Source organism: Megascapheus bottae, chromosome 4, assembly GCF_031878675.1.
Source record: "Megascapheus bottae isolate mThoBot1 chromosome 4, mThoBot2.hap1, whole genome shotgun sequence".
Classification (NCBI taxonomy): Eukaryota; Metazoa; Chordata; class Mammalia; order Rodentia; family Geomyidae; genus Megascapheus; species Megascapheus bottae.
In genome coordinates, this window is record NC_143512.1 from 12,587,069 (window position 1) to 12,605,815 (window position 18,747).

General features: G+C 46.4%; 2 protein-coding genes across 5 annotated transcripts; one reads left to right on the forward strand and one right to left on the reverse strand.

Moving 5' to 3' along the window:
* Positions 1–4: 4 nt before the first annotated feature.
* On the reverse strand, positions 5–5,683 carry Tmco6 (transmembrane and coiled-coil domains 6). Of its 3 annotated transcripts, none has more exons than XM_090331386.1 (12): positions 5,538–5,683; positions 5,288–5,400; positions 3,994–4,109; positions 3,711–3,894; positions 3,096–3,200; positions 2,851–2,936; positions 2,530–2,646; positions 2,203–2,314; positions 1,915–2,101; positions 1,223–1,317; positions 772–939; positions 5–523 (listed from the first exon to the last, which is right to left on the reverse strand). In XM_090331386.1, the coding sequence occupies exons 1-12, from the start codon at positions 5,638–5,640 to the stop codon at positions 413–415; spliced, it is 1,497 nt and encodes a 498-aa protein (XP_090187512.1). In that variant the 5' UTR covers positions 5,641–5,683; the 3' UTR covers positions 5–412. The 3 variants fall into 3 exon arrangements, with proteins under 3 accessions (XP_090187512.1, XP_090187511.1, XP_090187513.1); XM_090331385.1 differs by having other exon boundaries at positions 2,530–2,664; XM_090331387.1 differs by lacking the exon at positions 5,288–5,400 and having other exon boundaries at positions 2,530–2,664; positions 5,519–5,683.
* Positions 5,684–8,644: 2,961 nt separating this feature from the next.
* On the forward strand, positions 8,645–10,412 carry Cd14 (CD14 molecule). 2 transcript variants are annotated; one of them, XM_090331383.1, is made up of 2 exons: positions 8,645–8,820; positions 8,914–10,412. In XM_090331383.1, the coding sequence occupies exons 1-2, from the start codon at positions 8,818–8,820 to the stop codon at positions 10,036–10,038; spliced, it is 1,128 nt and encodes a 375-aa protein (XP_090187509.1). In that variant the 5' UTR covers positions 8,645–8,817; the 3' UTR covers positions 10,039–10,412. The 2 variants fall into 2 exon arrangements, with proteins under 2 accessions (XP_090187509.1, XP_090187508.1); XM_090331382.1 differs by having other exon boundaries at positions 8,645–10,412.
* Positions 10,413–18,747: the final 8,335 nt, after the last annotated feature.

The window sequence follows — 18,747 nt, forward strand, 5'->3', positions numbered from 1 at the left end:
GCGGTTTAATATAAAAATAAAACTTTATTTCTGCTTAAAAACGACCACCGGTCAAGTGGCAAATGTCAGTTATCAACAAGCTAAAATGGATAAATTTGGAGAATTAAGTTCACCGCCTACCTTGGCTGCATAAAAAGCCACTAGCTGCTAAAGCAAAATCCAAAGAGAAAGAAGGGTGGTGGGCACAAACGGGCAATAGTGACAGCCTTCTGGCTCTTGGTTCTGTACAGTGTGGTAGTAGGGTTGGTGGGGAGTGTTTGCAGGGGTGGACTCCAAAGGTCTTAGCTTAGTTATTAGAACAGACAGACCTCATAATGGTTCTAACCAACCCATAAAGGCTCCTTAGTTTTCCTCCAAAAGAAGTAGGCCAAAAATGGACAGGGGAGGAGAGGGCACTCAACAAGAAATGAGATCACCTATGTAGAGCTGTCTGCCTGAGAGCATGCACACGATCCTGAAGCTGGACCTCCTGATGCTTTTCCAAGGCCTGCAGCCCTGACTGCTGTAGAAAAGCCTGGGCAGCCTGGGGGCAGAGGAGAAAAAGATTCAACACCAAGGGCCTTGTGCCCTGTAAGTCAATTCCTACAGTTGCATGGATTACCTCATTCCTTGAAAATAGGTATAGTCTCAACTTACAAAGTTTCTGAACTATAGCCCACATAGGCTAATCCAGCCCAGAGCGGGGAAAAATAGTTGTAACTAGAAGAGGAGGCTATGGTGAGACTAGAGACTACTGCATAAAGGAAATTAGAAACCAGTCCAAAAACCTACCTCTGGCTTATAAAGGAATAGCAGCTGCAGCAGCTCCAAACTCTGACCTACTACTTCAGTATCAGAAAGGGCCAGAGTGTCCAGCAAGCAGGGAAGAAGGGGCCCTGGCCACAGCCGCTGGCAGTATGCTGGACCCTTCTCTGCAATGTTGCACAGAACCGTAAGTACCTAAAGACACAGATACAGTCCCCAGAGGGATGAGAACCAGTCACAATTAGAACTACTATGACCATATGCCTGGGCACTAAGCCAATTAGACAAGTCTCTTGGCTGTTTGTTGTGGTTAGTTGATTTACTCTTAAGTAGAAATCGTCTACAGACTTAACCTAGACTAGCCTAGCTCTGAAGCTGCCATATCACCTGGCAGCTCTCAGTTAAGGATACATCTAAGAGACTTCCCTGCTTACACCACACCTACAAAATCTTGGACTCAAGTGTTTCTGATACATACCAGGACGCTCACCGCATTAGATAGTGGCAGCAGCTTCAAGAGCGGTTCAATCAGATCCAGAGACAGCAATGATGTACAGAAAGTAGGACTGTTTGCTGGAAGTGAAAATATCAGTATGAAGTACCCTGAAGTAGGGTTTGAATCACTGTTCTCCCTCCTAAATTCTACATGCTATAGCCTAAGTAGGCCATAAGGACTTAACTCCTTTGAAAGTCCAGTCTCTGCTCAGTCTGGAGCAAGCCCGGCTACTGAAAAGATGGGTGGCCTACAGCCTCCTTATGGACAAAGAATGCTTATCCTTACTGATTGTTGCCAACTCACAGAACATGTGCCGGATTTCGGCTTCCTTCCCGAGTGTACATGCACAAAGGCCCTTGACTACTACTTTGGTCTCCCAGAGGGTGAGTGCATCAAGAAACTCTCCCAGTACAAGTTTGGAACCTTACACCTTAGGTTTGTGAGACTTAGAAGGGACCAAGGTTGGAGCACCAGTGGCTGGTTCAGAGCCAACCCAGGCAAGTAAGTCTGTGTGATTCATGTCCAATTAACCATCAGAAAACTGGAAGTAATACAGTGCTAGCTTTGAGACAGCCCAAGGACAGTGCCCAGGCCTTCAGTCCAAGCCCCAGGACTAGCAAAAATAAATTAAAATAAAATTAAAATGTCCAATCTGAGGATACTGTGGTGCATACCAGTGAGATTGTTGAGGAGCCACAGGCCCTCAGGAAGCAAGCTGGGCTGCTTCTGAAGGAAGAACTGAAAGAGGATAAATAAGGCTACTATAACACGCTCATCTCTTGGTTGCATCTGACATTCCACAGCCTCCGCCGGCACCTCAGCTAACAGGTTGCTTAGACACCGAAGCACAGGGCATGCGAGCTGCAAACACAATTTCAAGGTCAAGTGTAAGGAAGAAGGTGGTAGATACCAGATGGGCAAAACATGACAAAATGTTTCCTAGACCAGTCATTTGCACCTACTAGTTCCAGTCCTTCATACTCCATTCTTTGGACAGCCCCAGCGAGTTCCAATAGCAGCAGTTCCAGAGTAGACAGAGCCCCATGGGTGATGAGCAAGGCATTGTTGACCTGGCTGAGCAACAGGAAGCAAGCAGTCACTAGCCAGTCAATTCCACCTGTAAGCTGGGAAACGGCTTAAACTAGTAGGTCTCCTGGGCAAAAGAAAGGACCACAGAAGACGAAAATTCACTAGCACAATTCCAGAAACTAAATTCAGTTCAGAGACCTAAATGACATGGAAAAGAGAGTTCCACAGAAGGTCTCTAGAATTTTACTGCCCCATGTTACCTGCAGATGATGTAGTGAAGACACCAGGCAAACTCCACAGCAACCCCAGGGTTCAGCTTTGGACCAGGTTGCAGCAATCGCAGCATGTGCTGGGGGAGAGTGGAGTCTAGGACAGAGCTACCAGCAGAAGCAGAACTGTGAGAAGACGTCAGGAAGATGCCAATGCATCATCCCAAACTCATAAAGTGGAAAGGTGTCTAAATCTAAGGCTCTTCTTAGCCAGACTCATAATGGAGTTTAAATGTGCAACAGCTTTGGAAACCAGAGCTGATAAAGAATCCATAGGCTAGACTACCAAGAAGTAGATTCAATTTTACTTACACAATGATCTTCTCTGGAGCCTCCTTGGCTTGCAGAAGCTGAGACAGGGCATACCCAAGGGCTTCCAGCACAGCCATGTGGGGGGACTAAAAGTAGACAGTGTAGGGAACTGACTCTGGGAACTGAGTCATAGGGTATCCAGAGACTTTCACCCCTTAACACAACAGAGGTTGGAGCAAAGACAGTAGAGCATGTGGAGAGGTGAGAGGCAAGGCTTGTCAGGGAGGGAGATAGGAAGGACTCACCTGGATGCAGGTGGCAAAAGCTAGAACAATGCCTTGTGGCAGGAGCTGCCTTCTCACAGCCTCACTCTCCACGATAAGGTTTCCCAGTGTGTACAGACACAGCTCCTGACAAGCAATGAAAGCACTGGACTGGGCACTGAGCTGGGCTCATTTCATACCAGCCAGGGATGAAGAACACAGAACTGCCCCAATCTTGAAGCTCATAAGAGAGCAAGGAGCCAGGTGCTGTGGCTTCTACCTGTAATCCTGCGGAGGAGCCTGAGATCTGAGCCTCACATTTTGAAGCCAGACCAGGCAAACAAGTCCATTACTCTTACTCCTAATTAATAACACACACACACACATGCCAGAAGTGGAACTTAGCTCAAGTTGTAGACCACCCACCTGGAGCAAAAAACCTAAAGAAACAATGGCCAGGAAGAGTTCAATACTAGCATGAAAAAATTAATACATATTTACAAGAGGGGAGATGGTGAGCACATGCACTGCTCTAGATACACTTTTTTTTTTTTTTTGGTCCCTATAACTACCAGCTCAAACTGGCAAATGTAAATTTGTACAAAAGCTCAACTTAAATTCTAATCTCAGAACGAAGTGGGAAGGGACAGGACTTACTATGAATTCTGAGCTGTGACCAGACAGGTAGGTGAGGAGGTAGGAAGTGGCTGGCAAGCAGGCTTCAGCCACTGCAGAGATTTCAGAATGAGAGAGTTCATGGAGGCACCGAGCTGCCTCAAGCTGCAACAAGGCCCGGTTGCTGGTCAGGAGCCCTACAAGGGTCCGCATGCTGCCCTCCAGCCTACATGAGTGAACATCAAAACCCTGTTAAATGTGTGATCTCTCCCTGTCACATCTTCCTATCCACTGCAGTCCCAGCAATTACCCCACCCACACTGACCTGATAAAGGTCTGTTGTGTCTCAGGATGCTGTAAGCCTTGACGAAGGCTGACCAGAGCCTTTTCTCTCTCCTTTTCATCGGTCCCTCGCTGGGCTAGTGACAGGAACTGCTTGACCTAGACCAGGACATAAATGCCAGAGACAAGACCTGAGTCCACTTTACCTATCAGACCTCCAACATCATACCATTGTCATTGAAACTAATATGAGTAATAAGCACCAATCTTTGCAGGGCAATAAACTGTCAGAAGATCAGAACTGGGTTGTGCCACTTACTGTACAAGGGACCTAAATCTGTTTCCTCATCCTAAACAAACCCAAAACACTATTATAAATAACCCTGACTTGTTATTCAAATATAACATTCAAATCTCTCATCTGGCAAAATCTACTCCTTCATTTTCTCAATGCAACTTACACCCATCAACTGATGTATTTAGCATTTCCAAGAGTTTCATGACTTACTCCGTTGGAATACTCTCTCCAAATTTCCTCTCCCTTTGGATTTCTAATCATCCATGCCTACAAGTGGGCTCTGCTCTGGCTTCCTTTGGCGGACTTAGGGAATCTCCCCTATGCCTCACATGTTTCTTTTCATTATGTAAGAGATAGGACATCTCTCTCCTTCAGTGGTCTATGAGCACTTTAAAAAATTCTATTTCATCATCTTTGTGTACCTCAATGCCTAGCACACTGTTGTAGCATAAAGCATGCAACAAATAAGTAATCTAGCCAAGGAGTTAAGTGTTCTGTAAACTAAGTAAATGAAGGCAATACTAAAACAAAGTAAATAAAACCGTGTGTGCTGAACTTACAAAGTTTTTCCTTTACTCATTCAATATAAAACATCTATATATCTATATTCCAGATAATGTACTCAGAAGGGAGGGAGAGAGAAACAGACATAAAGACAGAAACAGATTTCTAAGGAGCAGAAGCACAGGAAAAAGGTTGGTACATGGTTCCAGTAACTGAAAATGGGACAGTAGTTAGGGTGAGTAAACTGACAGAGTTGGAGGAAGGCAGCGGTTAGACCGTGCTGAGCTTTGCGGGTCACAGGAAGGATTTGGGTGTCTGTTTTTTGAGTAGGAAGCGTAAACGTTTTAGGAAGCTGCTGTATTATCCAGAGATGGCGGTGACAGCGGCTAGAACAGGATGATGATGAGCTGATGTGGGGAGGAGAGACAATGTGGCGGAGGCTGATTCCAGTTTCTGGATGGATGGCATCCAGGTGAGGGTCGGATCCCAGGCTGCCGCGGGCGTCTGGCAGCGTACACCCTTCCGGGCCCCTCACCTCCGCTTCCCCCAGCACTTGGGCGGGGTTTGCGCTACCGGCTTCCTCCTGAGCGTCTTCTCTCAACAGCCTCTTGCTGACCAGGTGCTGCTCCCTCCGCGCCTTCCGCAGGGCTGCGGACCGAGGTGCCGAGCAGCCGGCTCAGCGCAGGAGCGCGGCGCCCGGGACCAGAACCCGCTCCTCCCACTCCGCCTCCTTTAATCTCCAACCCGCACACCCCCAATCTCCCACCTCCCTAGACGCCCCGCACCAGCCTCCCGCTCCCGGCGGCGTAGCCGTAGCTCCTCCACCCCGCAGGTCGGCGGCCTGAGGCGACTCTGTCGCTGGCTCCACATGGTAGTGCTGGAAGACATTCAAAGAGCCCAACAAACACAACGACGTCTCACGGGGTTGAAGAACGGCTCGCACTGCGCAGCCGCAACTCGGTCCGGAAGCCGAGTTAGGAGGGCGGGGCTGAGCGCGGAAATGAAGGCGGGGCACGCCGCGAGGGGGCGGGGCGGGCGCTGAAATGTGACGGAAATGTGCTAACCGAGGGGCGGACCCTGAATTTCTGGGCCGAAATTTCAAGGGTTATCTATCTACCCCTTCTTTTTTTTGAGGGGGGAGAGGGGTCTTGGGGCTTGAACTCGACCTGGGCACTGTCCCTGAGCTCTTCAGCTCAAGGCTTCCACCCTACCCTTGAGCCAAGCCCCACTTCCCATTTTCTAGAGGTTAACTGGAGATAAGAGTCTCAGGTCCTTTAGTGCCCGGGCTGGCTGTGAGCCTTGATCCTCAGATCTCAGCCTCCTGAGTAGCTAGGATTACAGGCGTGAGCCACTGCGCCCGACTTCTCATTTATCCTTATTTTATTTTATTTTGCCAGTCCTGGGGCTAGAACTCAGGCCCTGGGCACTGTCCTTGAGCTTTCTCAAGGCACCGTAGTACCACTTCCGGCCTTTTCTGTGTATGTGGTACGAAGGAATTGAACCCAGAGCTTCGTGCATGGTGGGCAAGCACTCTACCATACTCCCCGCCCTCAGCTTTCTAATTTTTGGCTCAAGCTCCATCCCGTCAAGCTATTCTGTGGCTGTGGTGGGACTGGGAGTTAGCTACTTCCTCTTATAACAGATGGGCTTTTTATAACCACATCTTACTCTTAATGGGGAAGGTTTTTGCTTGGGAACTTGAAATGAAGCATCTGATAGACATTGTTTTGCATCTACCTGACTGCATGAATGTTCATCCCTATAAGAACCAGACCAGTGTCCTGTTTTTTTCATATATTTTTATTGTAATTAATAGAAGGGTTACATGATATTTGCCAGATAGAAGGTGCATTAATTCACATACATTGATACCCTTTCACATGTCTTGGTCTCCATCAGTGTTCTGTTTTATACAGGGTTGGCTGTTCCCTTCTCCAGAGCCCCTATGAGTCCTTTGTAAGTGAAGATTTCTCCTCTTTAAGTGAACTGTAGTTCAGGACTGAGGTTTGCTTCCCCCATCTCATGGAGTCCTTGAGGGACTGTATCTCAGTCATGTCTCCATCCCAGGGCTTCCTTCTAACCCTTGCACTTGGTAAACCAAATGTTAACTATTCATGGGATTCAATGTGAGAGTTGGGACCTTTCCCTCTTTAGCTTGGATCTTTCTGTTGAGAGTGCCTCTTGGAAGGTGATGGTTTTTGCAGAGCAGCAGATTTCAGCCATCTGAGTTCTCTTAATACAGAGGTTCTGGGGAAGAACCTCAATAGACATGGCTCTGTACCAAGAACTTCATTCAGAGAAGTACTATTACCTCCAAATTAAAAAGTGTAATCCCTCTATGATGGGCTATATACTCTATAAACATAATGTTTTATTACATACATTAAGTACCTATGACATTCAAACCCTCAGCTTAATTTTAATTATGTTCTAAAATCTAAGTGCCAGTGATTGTACATAGAGGTTCCCTTCTTGAATACTCGTTTGTTAAACATGACATTTGAAATATGTTTAAAAAAAAAGTATAAACCTTCCAAGCACAGTGGCTCATGCCTGTAATCCTAGCTACTCAGGAGGCTAGGATCTGAGGATCGCAGTTCAAAGCCAGCCCAGGCACTAAAGTCTGTGAGACTCTTATCTCCAATTAACCACTAGAAAACTGGAAGTGGCGCTGTGGCTCAAGGGGTAGGGCAGTAGCCTTGAGTTGAAGAGCTCAGGGACAAAGCCCAGACCCAGGTATAGGGAGGGAGTCTTGAACTAAAAAGCTCGGGGACATTGCCCAGGCCCAGAGTCCAAGCAGCACGTTGGGGGTGGGGGTGGGAGAGAATGTAATCCAGGGGCCGGAGTTTAGCCTAGTGGTAAAGTGCTTGCCTAGCATACATGAAGACCCAGGTTCGATTCCTGGGTATCACATACTTAGAAAAAGCTGGAAGTGGTGCTGTGGCTCAAGTGATAGAGCTCTAGCCTTGAGAAAGCCCAAGGACAGTGCTCAGGCCCTAAGTTCAAGGCCCAGGATTAGTGAAAAAACAAACAAACAAAAACAGTGTAACCCAAGCCAGGCATCCAGGGTTCATACCTATTATTCTAACTACACAGGAGGCTGAGATCTCAGTTTGAAGCCAGCCTGTACAAACAAATCAAAGAGACTCTTGCCTCAAAGAACCAGCAAAATTCTGGAAGCAGAGGTGAGGCTCAAGTAGTAGAGCATCCATTTTGAGAAGCAGACCACAGAGCCTTGAGTTCAAGTTCCAAAACTGGTACATGCACACACACTACATATACACATAAGTTCAGAAACTGAAGCCCAGAAATTCCCCCCAAGTCTTACAACCTCAGCAATACAGCTAGTTAAGAGTGGCTGTTGACTCAAAAGTTAGTGTATTTAATACTGAGAGATAGTCATATCTTGATCCTCAGGCATGTCATAGAGACCTGTACTGGCAGGCTCAGTGTGTCAGGGAGTGCTCAAGGAAGGCACACAAGAGCCAGTGTCATCTAAGAATTCCTTGAGTTAGGAGCAGAACTATTCAATTCAGAAGCAAGTGTACATTTTCAAGACTATCTGCTAGTTTTTTTCTACCAAAGTCTAGTGGGGGGGGGGTGTTGATCTGTTAGGCTTGTTGTAAAAGTACTGACTCTATGCCCACAAACTCATTTGTTCCTGGGCTAAAGTACTGGTAGGGAACTTCGGTTGGCCATACCTACCAGACAAGCCTGAGGTCCCTGAGCCATTCAGAGTCTGCCTGGCACCCAAAACTCTAAATGCCCTATCTGATCCTTCCTGTTGTGTTCCTTTTCCCTGCAATACTTCACTGCAATGTTTCCTCAAAGGAAGTGACTGTCACTATGAGGAGGAGGGAGGAACAGACATGAGGCAGTGACCAGTGTGTACAGAGGAGGAAACTGTGACCTCCCAGGATTACATAAACTCTTGGGGGCTGCCAAAAGTTAGGGCAGATGAGCGTGTGCAACTTGGACGCCGGAGAACCCTGCCATACAGGAGAGAAGCCAAGTCCCTCCCAGAGTCAGCCAGTGCCATAAAAGCTTTCACAGGACTTTGCGACCATGGTGAGTTCCGCAATGTTGGGGTCAAACCACGGCCCCTTGAGGAGCCCCAGGGACTGGCTGGGAGCCTGGCTGACCCCCACTGTGTCCCTCCAGGAATTCGCGTCCCTCCTGCTGCTGCTGCTTCTCCCGCTGCTGCGCATCTCTGCGGCCACAGAGGAGCCGTGCGAGGTGGATGAGGACGTTGTCCGCTGCGCGTGCAACTTCACCGACCCGCAGCCGGCGTGGGACAGCGCCCTTCAGTGCATCTCTGCCCTCCAGGTGGAGATCCGTGGCGGCGGCCGCAGCCTGGACGAGTTTCTAAGCCGCGTGGACCTAGACGCCAACCCGCAGCAGTACGTGGAGGTGCTCAGAGCCCTGCGTTTGCGGCGCCTGACCATCGGGGCTGCACAGGTGCCTGCTCCGCTGCTGTTCGGCGCCCTGCGTGTGCTAGGTTTCTCCCGCCTCAAGGAACTGACGCTGGAGGATCTGGAGGTAACAGGCACCGCGCCTCCGCCGCGGCTGGAGGCCACCGGGCCCGCGCTCTCCACCCTGAGCCTCCGCAACGTGTCTTGGGCTTCGGGAGGTGCCTGGCTCGCCGACTTGCAGCACTGGATCAAACCCGGCCTCAAGGTACTGAACATAGCCCAAGCGCACTCGCTCGCCTTCACCTGTGACCAGATCCGCGTCTTCCCGACCCTCGCCACCCTGGACCTGTCGGACAATCCCGCTCTGGGGGAGCGTGGACTGATTGCGGCCCTCTGCCCTGGCAAGTTCCCGGCACTCCAGAGTTTAGCGTTGCGCAACGCGGGGATGCAGACACCCACGGGCGTGTGTGCGGCGCTGGCGAGCTCCGGGGTGCAGCCCCGCCAGCTAGACCTCAGCCACAACCCGCTGCACGCCACTAGCAACCCAGATTCTTCCCAGTGTATATGGCCCGACAAACTCGATTCTCTCAACCTGTCATCTGCTGGACTGAAGCAGGTGCCCAAGGGACTGCCGGCCAAGCTGGGAGTGCTTGACCTCAGTTGCAACCAGCTAAACAGGGCACCTCTGCCAGGCGAGCTCCCCACGGTGGGTAACCTGTCACTGCATGGAAATCCCTTCCTAGCGCTCGGAGCATTCCAACCGCAAGAGGACATCAAGAACTCGGTTCCAGCCTGTGCACATTCGGCCCTGGCGATGGGGTTGTCTGGGACACTGGCTTTGCTCCAAGGAGCCCAGAGATTTGCCAGAGGCTGAAGAAGACGAATGAATGGGTTTAGTTTTCCGCGGGATTGCCTCCTCCCCTCCCCCCACCAGAGCCTTCAGAACAATCAGCAGTTCTTGACTAGGCAAAAAGGTCCATGTCATTAACTCAACAAACCTTTCCTGGGTGCCTGTTGTGCAGGTTGACATTGCAGCCAACACAGTGTCAGGTGGAGAATCCACTAAAAACCCAGCCTGCCCTTCCCAAGAGAAGAATTTCAAGGACAGTATGTAAGAAAGAACAATGCCCGTGGAGGAAGTGAGAGGGGTTTTCCAAACTGGCATGAGAATACCAAATGTTTCCTCTCCCATGAAGTCTCTAAGATAATAAACTGAAGGTAATAAACCTCAGAGGCATTTGCTTGTTATACTCTTCCTTTCTCCTTCATTCCAACAGGGGTGGAGGTGCTTCCTATCCCATACAAGCTCAAATGTCACCATTTCAGGGATCCTCTGGTGGCATTAAACTCCTCTGCCTCCATATCTAAGGTGGCTTTTATTGTGTCACTTCCCCATATTATGAGGATTTGGACATAGAGAAAAGAAACAGGATATGGTGTATCTTCAAACTAAGATCTTCTGTTCTGTTTTCACTTATAAGGACAATCTTTTCAGGATATTTGATTTACAAATAGTCCCTTCTCAATTACAGAATAAAGATAATGTGCCCTAGAAACATCTTTAATTCAGAGAGCCAGAAATGCCACCTATGAAGAGGTACAGTTACCTCTGAATGCCCTATTTACTACATTGGGGGAGCAGCCACATCCACCAGAGATCTTGATTGCTACCTCTCAGTGTTACCAATGGATGGTGGTTTCCAAGGTAAAGATCTCAGATTCTTGGAGTCTCCAACACACACACAACACAACACACACACACACACACACACACACACACACACACACACACACACACACACACCACTGCAAGGAGTTTAATTGGTAGTGGTAAGAAACATTTCTTGCTCTCAAATCAGAAAATGAGAATTAAAAGGAAAAGGGGGAGAAGCTATTATCCACTACCTTTAATCTGTATGAATTGGCAGAGGCAGAGTGCACACAACCATTAGCAACCCACAGCTTTCTTTACTGCCTGTACAGGGATTTGAACTCAGGACCTGAGTGCTATCTTGCTCCCTATCCTGCCCAACCCCCTGTCCCCTACTCTCTCTCTCCCTCTCTCGGACAGCACTCTACCACTGCCAGCTTTATTGTTGACTAATTGAACATATGAGTCTCCTACACTTTCCTACACTGACTGGTTCCCCAGATCTCTGCCTCTTAAGTAGCTAGGATTACCCATGCGAGCTACCAGCATCTGGCAACCACCCCCAAGCTTTAGGCAAAGATTCTGAGTAGCCAAAATACTAACTTAATATTCTGAAATTTGAAGACAGTTTCTGGGACTATCCAAAACAGAGGACTTCCGTATCTCAGATAAAGCTTCCCATTTTATTGTCTCTACTCTTCACAGATAGCTGCCAAGTTTTTACCATCTCAAAGGAAAAGGCAGCTTCTGGTAGACAGCCCCTGTTAGATCTCCCAGACATCATTATAACTTAGTGCTTAAATGGAAAGAAGCTTGACTGCTTTGTTTAGTTGCTTCCTGGTTTCAATTTGTTTTTTCATTCTTTCTTTTTCTTTTTTTGGCCAGTCGGGGAGCTTGAACTCAGGGCCTGGGCACTGTCCCTGAGCTTCTTTTGCTCAAGGCTAGCATTCTACCACTTGAGCCACAGTGCCACCTATGCCTTTTTTTGTTTACGTGGTGCTAAGGAATTGAACTCAAGACTTCATGCCTGCTAGGCAAGCACTGTACCACTAAGGCACATTCCTAGCCTCCTGAGTACTTTTTATATTTATTAAAAATTGTTGGGAGCCAGAGTGTGGAGCCAGGCTGTCCCTTGAATCTGCACATCTGAGTAAGATAACCCCACTAAGAAGTGAGCTGGTGCCATGCCTAGGAACTTCTGAAGTTACATTGTCTGTATTGTGAACTTTCTGATCTCTTTGATTTATTGCTTTATTGCTTTATTGTTTTTTGGCCTTGCCCTGCTTAACTGATCTGAGATTTACCTTATGAATGTAACCCCTGGCAGTTCCCTGGTTTCAAGAAAAGCATATAAGCCTTGATTTGGAAATAAATGAAGCTACAGTCTTTTTTTTTTTTTTGCCAGTCCTGGGTTTGAGCTCAAGGCCTGAGCACTGTCCTTGGACTTTCTCAAGGCTAGAGCTCTACCACTTGAGCCTCAGCACCACTTCCGGCTTTTTTTTTTTTTCTATGCATGTGGTACCGAGGAATCGAACCCGGGTATTCATGCATGCTAGGCAAGCACTTTAACCACTAGGCCAAACTCCCGGCCCGTGAAGCTACAGTCTTAAGCTCACAGCCTTCTTGGGCTGCTGACTTGGGCTGTAGTCCTCCCAAACCTCATCTGTTTGTCTCTCTTCTATTTTTTCCTAGTCCCTGCCCCCTATTTCAGGAATCCAGGTTCACTGCCGGCTGGCCCCGGCAAAAAATAATATAGGGCTGGGAATGTGGCTTAGTGGTAGAGTACTTGCCTAGCAGGCATGAGGCCTTGGGTTTGATTCTTCAGTACCACATAAATAAACAAAAGAAAAAAATCTTTTAAAGTCTATATGTACATATGACATCTGAGGATCAAGGTTCAAAGCCAGCCCGGGCACAAAAGAACCTGAAACTCTTATCTCCAATTAACCTCTAGAAAATGGGAAGTGGGGCTTGGCTCAAGGGTAGGGCACCAGCCTTGAGCTGAAGAGCTCAGGAACAGCACCCAGGCCAAGTTCAAGCCCCATTACCTACCAATATATATGTATTGCCTGTTCCCTGGTCATGTTTCCTCCTTAAATGAATTTAGTCTTCCAATCTTAAAAGGAGTGTAGAGGAAGGCGAAAGAACTCTTTAGTGACTCCTAGGGTTTGGCTGGAATTTAGGGTTGGTTTCAACATTCTTTTCCTGCCTCACAATGGGACAAGTGGGTCAAGGGTGAGCATTGTGTAGACTGCTGTTGCTACTTGCTCTGGCCAGTGCCCAAAGCCACACAGATAAGAATGGGGATTGATTATTTGAAATAGGAAAGGAAAAGGGGGAAAACAAGATGATAGGGAGGGGGTGGGGAGAGGGAAACGGGGACAAAACCTTGAGAAGGGGTATCAATGTGTGAGAAGTAATGTACCTACTATCTGGGGAATGTAACTGTAACCCCTATATATATTACCTTAACAATAGGAAGAGGAAGAGGAGGAGGAGGAGGAGGAGGAGAAAAGGAAGAAGAAAAAGAATGGGGATTGAGACGAAAATTGATGAGAGGATTAGAATTCACCAAAGGTAGCCTCAAAGAATGGCAGGATATAGCTACATTGACTGGCAACACCAACTAGAAAGTTTCCAAGGAGACTTCCATCAGCCTTTTGGGAAATATCTAGTATCTAAGAATAGAGGCAGCTACTTGCATTTGAATAGCTCATCAAAAACTTCATTAACAAGTTACAGAGCCCCTGTGCTACCTCAGGCCATGTGCCTTGTAGATAAAGATGAATCTAAAACATGATTAATCCATTAAGGGAAACAGATACATAATTCCAAGAGAAGGAAGAATCAACTTTGTACGGGAATGTGGCCTTAGGAAGGATTTGAAAAAAAAATAGATTTGTAGAATCTTCTCTTGGGACATGAATATCACTTCATCAGGAAGACCATCGCAGAAAAAAAATCTGCCAGCTGGGCCGGGAGTTTGACCTAGTGGTAGAGTGCTTGCCTACCATGCATGAACACCTGGATTCGATCGCTTGGTACCACATACATGGAAAAAAGCCAGAAGTGGTGCTGAGGCTCAAGTGATAGAGTGCTATCCTTGAGAAAGTCCAAGGACAGTGTTCAGGCCCTGAACCTGGAGTTCAAGTTCCACACCTGGAGAAGAAGAAGAAGGAGGAGAAGGAGGTGAAGAGGAAGGTACCTAATTTTCTCACTGTTCTGGGACTAAGAAGTCCAACGTCAAATCCAATCTCGGTTGATTTCTAGTGCTCTACCACTTGAGCCATAGCACCACTTCCAGCTTTTTTCTATGTATGTGGTACCAAGGAATGGAACCTGGGTCTTCATGTATGCTAGGCAAGCACTCTACCACTAGGCCAAACTCCCAGTCTAGGTTTCTTCTTTTTTTTTTTTTTTTTGCCAGTCCTGGGCTTGAGCTCAGGGCCTGAGCACTGTCCTTGGACTTTCTCAAGGCTAGAGCTCTACCACTTGAGCCTCAGCACCACTTCCAGCTTTTTTCTATGTATGTGGTACCGAGGAATCGAACCCGGGCCTTCATGCATGCTAGGCAAGCACTTTAACCACTCGGCCAAACTCCCGGCCCCTAGGTTTCTTCTTTTTAAGCTATCTAGTCTATGAGCTATCTAAGACAGTGGTGGTGAAATATCTGATTGTGATGCTGCAAAGATAACTAAGGAAGGGGGGAGTAATGCTCATATGATCCATATTTCATATAGGATAGTCTAGGAAGACCTCTCTGATAAAGAATGTTTGAACAGAGATCTGAATGAACTAGGAGACAAAACTTGAGGATATATGAAAGAATATCATTTTAGAAAGAACAGCAAATAAGGGGGGGTGGGGAGTAGGGTATTGGGGACCAAGCACCTTCTATCTGGCAAACATCATGTAACCCTTTTATTAAATACAATAAAAATATTTAAAAAAAGAAAGAACAGCAAATAGAAATATCCTGAGATTTTGGGGTTGTTAAAAGTAGCAAAAGGATGAGTGTGGAGTATGGCCTGGTGTTTCTCTAGCATGCATAAAGCCCTGGCCTCAATTCCTCGGTACCACATGTACAATAAAAGCTGGAAGTGGTGCTGTGGCTCAAGTGGTAGAGCACTAGCCTTGAGAAAAGTCCAAGGACAGTGCTTAGGCCCTGAATTCAAGCTCCAGGACTTGAAAAAAAAATAGCAGTAAACAGATTAAGTGAGGTTGCAAACAAATAATCAAGGTTGGATAGAGGGTGTGAAAAAAATCCAAAAGAGGCCAGAGCTAGGCACTGGTGGCTCACACCTACAATCCTAGCTACTCAGGAGGCTGAGATTTGAGGATCATGGCTCAAAGCTACCCCAAGTAGGAAAGTCTGTGAGACTCTTACCTCCAATTAACTACCAGAAAGCCAGAAGCACAGCTGTGGCTCAAAGTGGTTGAGTGCTAGCCTTGAGCACAAGAGCTCAGGAAGAATACTGTCCCGTCCGGCGGGACATCAACTAGGGCCAAGAACCTAGAGGGAGGAATGAAAGAGACAGGAGACACGAAGAAGGCAGCAAGACCAGCGTTCTGATCAAGCTGCAAATTTTATTTTTCACACAGGGGTTTATATGCCTCTTCAGGAGAGGCAGGAGGGGGTTGGGGTGTGGGAACCGCTTGGGGCAGGGGGTGTGGTAATGGGATGTTTGCTTCTGCTCCTGGTAGAAGCCAGGTGGTAGGATGTTTGCATATCAATGCAAGCAGACATGCAGGCACCAAGAATTCAGGGAAGGGGAGAATGTCCCCGACATATCCTCCCTAAACCTTAAAATAAGTGAGGGCGAGGATTTAATCTGAGTGGGGGAACAGAGGCCCTAATAGTGAGCAAGAAGCAAGACACACTAGCTGATGTGTCTGTCTTTTTGCTGAGGATGCCAACTTATCGGGCGCGTCCCACCCCGCAGGAGCTCAGGAAACAGCTGTGTGGTGGTGGTGGAGTCAGGCGGCAGCAGCTTTGTGTCTCAGGAACTCCGATGGAATGTCACACCTCCTGCTGGATTGCCTGCAAATTTCTGCGCAAACTGGTTAAAGAAGCTTAACCTAAGGCCTGACTTCAGTGAATTCTCCCAATGATTCCCTGGTCCCTTTATCTAAAGGGGATTGAGGGGCGGAGATTCATCTTCTATAACTTCTTCAAGCTGACTCAGGGGCGTTGTCTCTGTACTTGACCAGGAACCTTAAAAAGCTTAGCCTATTTTACCAAGGGGTTGCCAGGATTAGCTATCAGGAACAATGATTTGCTCCAAACTAGAGATCATATTCAACATTTAACAACTGCACAAACCTTTTTTGGCTACAATAGTTTAGTTTACTTAGCACCCATTTGCAAAGGCATTTTCCTGATTGGGGAACTAAATCTCTGCAACCTTAAACAATGCTTTAGTTGTCAGATCTAAACAGATTAATAGAGACACAAGTCTCAGATCCACAAACTTTCCTGAATTTGTGGCTGGAGTCAAATCAAACTTTACTCAGTTAGGACTTTAAACTACCCATTATCACAGATGATTGACAAATTCCTGCCCAGTTTTGGAAGGCACAGGCATTAGTAAGGCATGCTTACAAACTATTCTATGACCTCCCGGCTCTGATTAATATTGAATGGCCAAGCACGAGTGACTCTAGGATCTGACACCATCTCTGCCATCCACGCAGAGGCTTTCTGCATCTGGATGCTTCGTTGTCTCAGTAGTGTCTCTCCACACAGGGATAAACATCCCACTGGCATTTCACTTGCTTGGTTGCTGGACTTGAACTCAGGGCCTGGGCACTGTCCCTCAGCTCTCCAGCTCAAGGCTAGCACTCTGCCACTTTGAGCTCCAAAGCAACTCTGCCTCAGCATTCTGCTGGCAGATTAGACACCACAGTCTCACAGGGACCTTGCTTTGCCCGGGCTGGCTGGAAACTGCAGCTTTCAGATCAATGAGTCCTACAAAAGGCCAAGTTACTCCAATTAGAGCAACAAGGTGGTCAGACACAGAAATAGTCTCTAAGCATGATCTTACCTGGAACTTGGTAAGAGCCAAAGTTACATCTGAATAAGGATTGCTGTCCTTCTCCATGGGCTAGCTGGAAGTTACAAGAGCAAGCTGAAATAGCAATTAAGCAATTACTTTGGTAGTCCTGATTTTCCTTTTTTCTCTTTCTTTAAACATTTAAGACAACTTCACTTTCAAATATTGTTTAGAAACCCATTTCCAATGTTCTTAAAAACTTTTGCTGATACTGGCTTAAACAATCAACACCTTAGCCTTTATTTGCAATTGAAAAACCTTTAAGGGCACAAATAACTCCTTCTGCCTTCAGGCCCCCTAGGGCTCAAGTCACTCCTCTTGCCTTTTAGAAAAGGGCTTTTTTTTTTTTTTTTTTTTTTTTTTTGCAGTTTAGATTACTGTCTTAAACTCCAACAACAGTTTAAACTCAAATAACAGTTTTTCCCTAATGCAAGAACTATAGACATCAGTGCAGCAAAAGTCTAAGTCTGGACTTTACACCCAATAGCATGGAGATAAACCTTTAAACATTCCTTTAAAATACTAATCACATTATCCACATTTTACCATCAGATTTGCAAGAAAAGACAGACAGGCAAAATTTCTGACGTTAATGAACAATTTTACATTTAAATCTCTAATACATGTTTCCAAACTTTAACTTAAAGTAATAAATTCCAAATTCCCTAACACCTCTGTGCTAAACAGGATACAATGTTTACAATGTAAACAGCTGTATGCCTTGCAATAAAATGCAGATTTCAGGATCTAGAAAAATATTTACCAGTTTTTCTTTAAGACAATGCAATAACCCTTTGAGACATAGGAAACATTCAAACCTACTAATTTTCTTGAAGTTTAGACTTAGATTTACCCAATTGCTTTTGTGTTTCAAATGAGCTCAACCATTGTTTTATACAGCATGCTGACAATTTAACCTTGAACATGTTCACTCACACCCATTCGCACACACATTCATACTCAAAGATCTTAAAGCGCGCAAAATTAATATCGGCCGTTCATTTTCCGGAAATTTTAGTATCATGAGGGTTTTTTGCTAATCTTATTCTTGTGGGTGACAACCAAGTTTTAAAACAAAACTTTTTAACAAAGCAACTAGCTAAAATTTAAGACTGAAGTTTGTGTCCTGCCACCAACTGTCTCCAGACTGTCACTTCGGCAGGTTGTAGGAAAAAGGAAACTAGAAGGAAGACTGCAGCTGCTTTGTCTGGCCTCTGCTCACCTCAGCTGCAGCCGATTGGGAGGGGCCATACCAGGCCCGAGTGGAGCCAAAACTTTTTACTTCCCAGAAATATTCAAATAGATGCTTGAGTACATGCAGAAAAACCATAAGAATCCATATTTAAAACTGGTACCAACTTTAAAGACAAAACTGGACAAAACAACAACAAAAAATACCCAAGGAAAACTATGTAACACAAACAAGACAGAGAAGCGGAGACTTTTAAACAGAATCAGACATTGACATATAACAAGAAAATTGGACTCAATCAGATACACTTAACACAAAAACATGAGCTCAGCTGTTTTTAGATTTAGACATGTCTTGCTGGTGGGAGTCTCAGGCATGCCCTGTTATCCACAAGAAACTCAGAAGGGGAAGGGGGGCCAAGGCGTCCCTTGACCACCCAGGCCTGTTTTAGGCCCAGAGTGCACTTTTTATTTATCTTTTTTTATAAAAATAAAGCAAAACGAAACAAACAGGGGGTCGGCCGATACTTACCTCCGGAAGCCTTTGCTTTTCACCTGGGCATCTTTTACAAAAAAGGTTGTTAAAGGAAAACCACTGTTTCTAGAAAAAGCAATCTTATCTCAATAGCATAAATATACAAATTATTAGGAATTGATAAAAGACTTGGGAGCCCTGGTCGGGTCATTC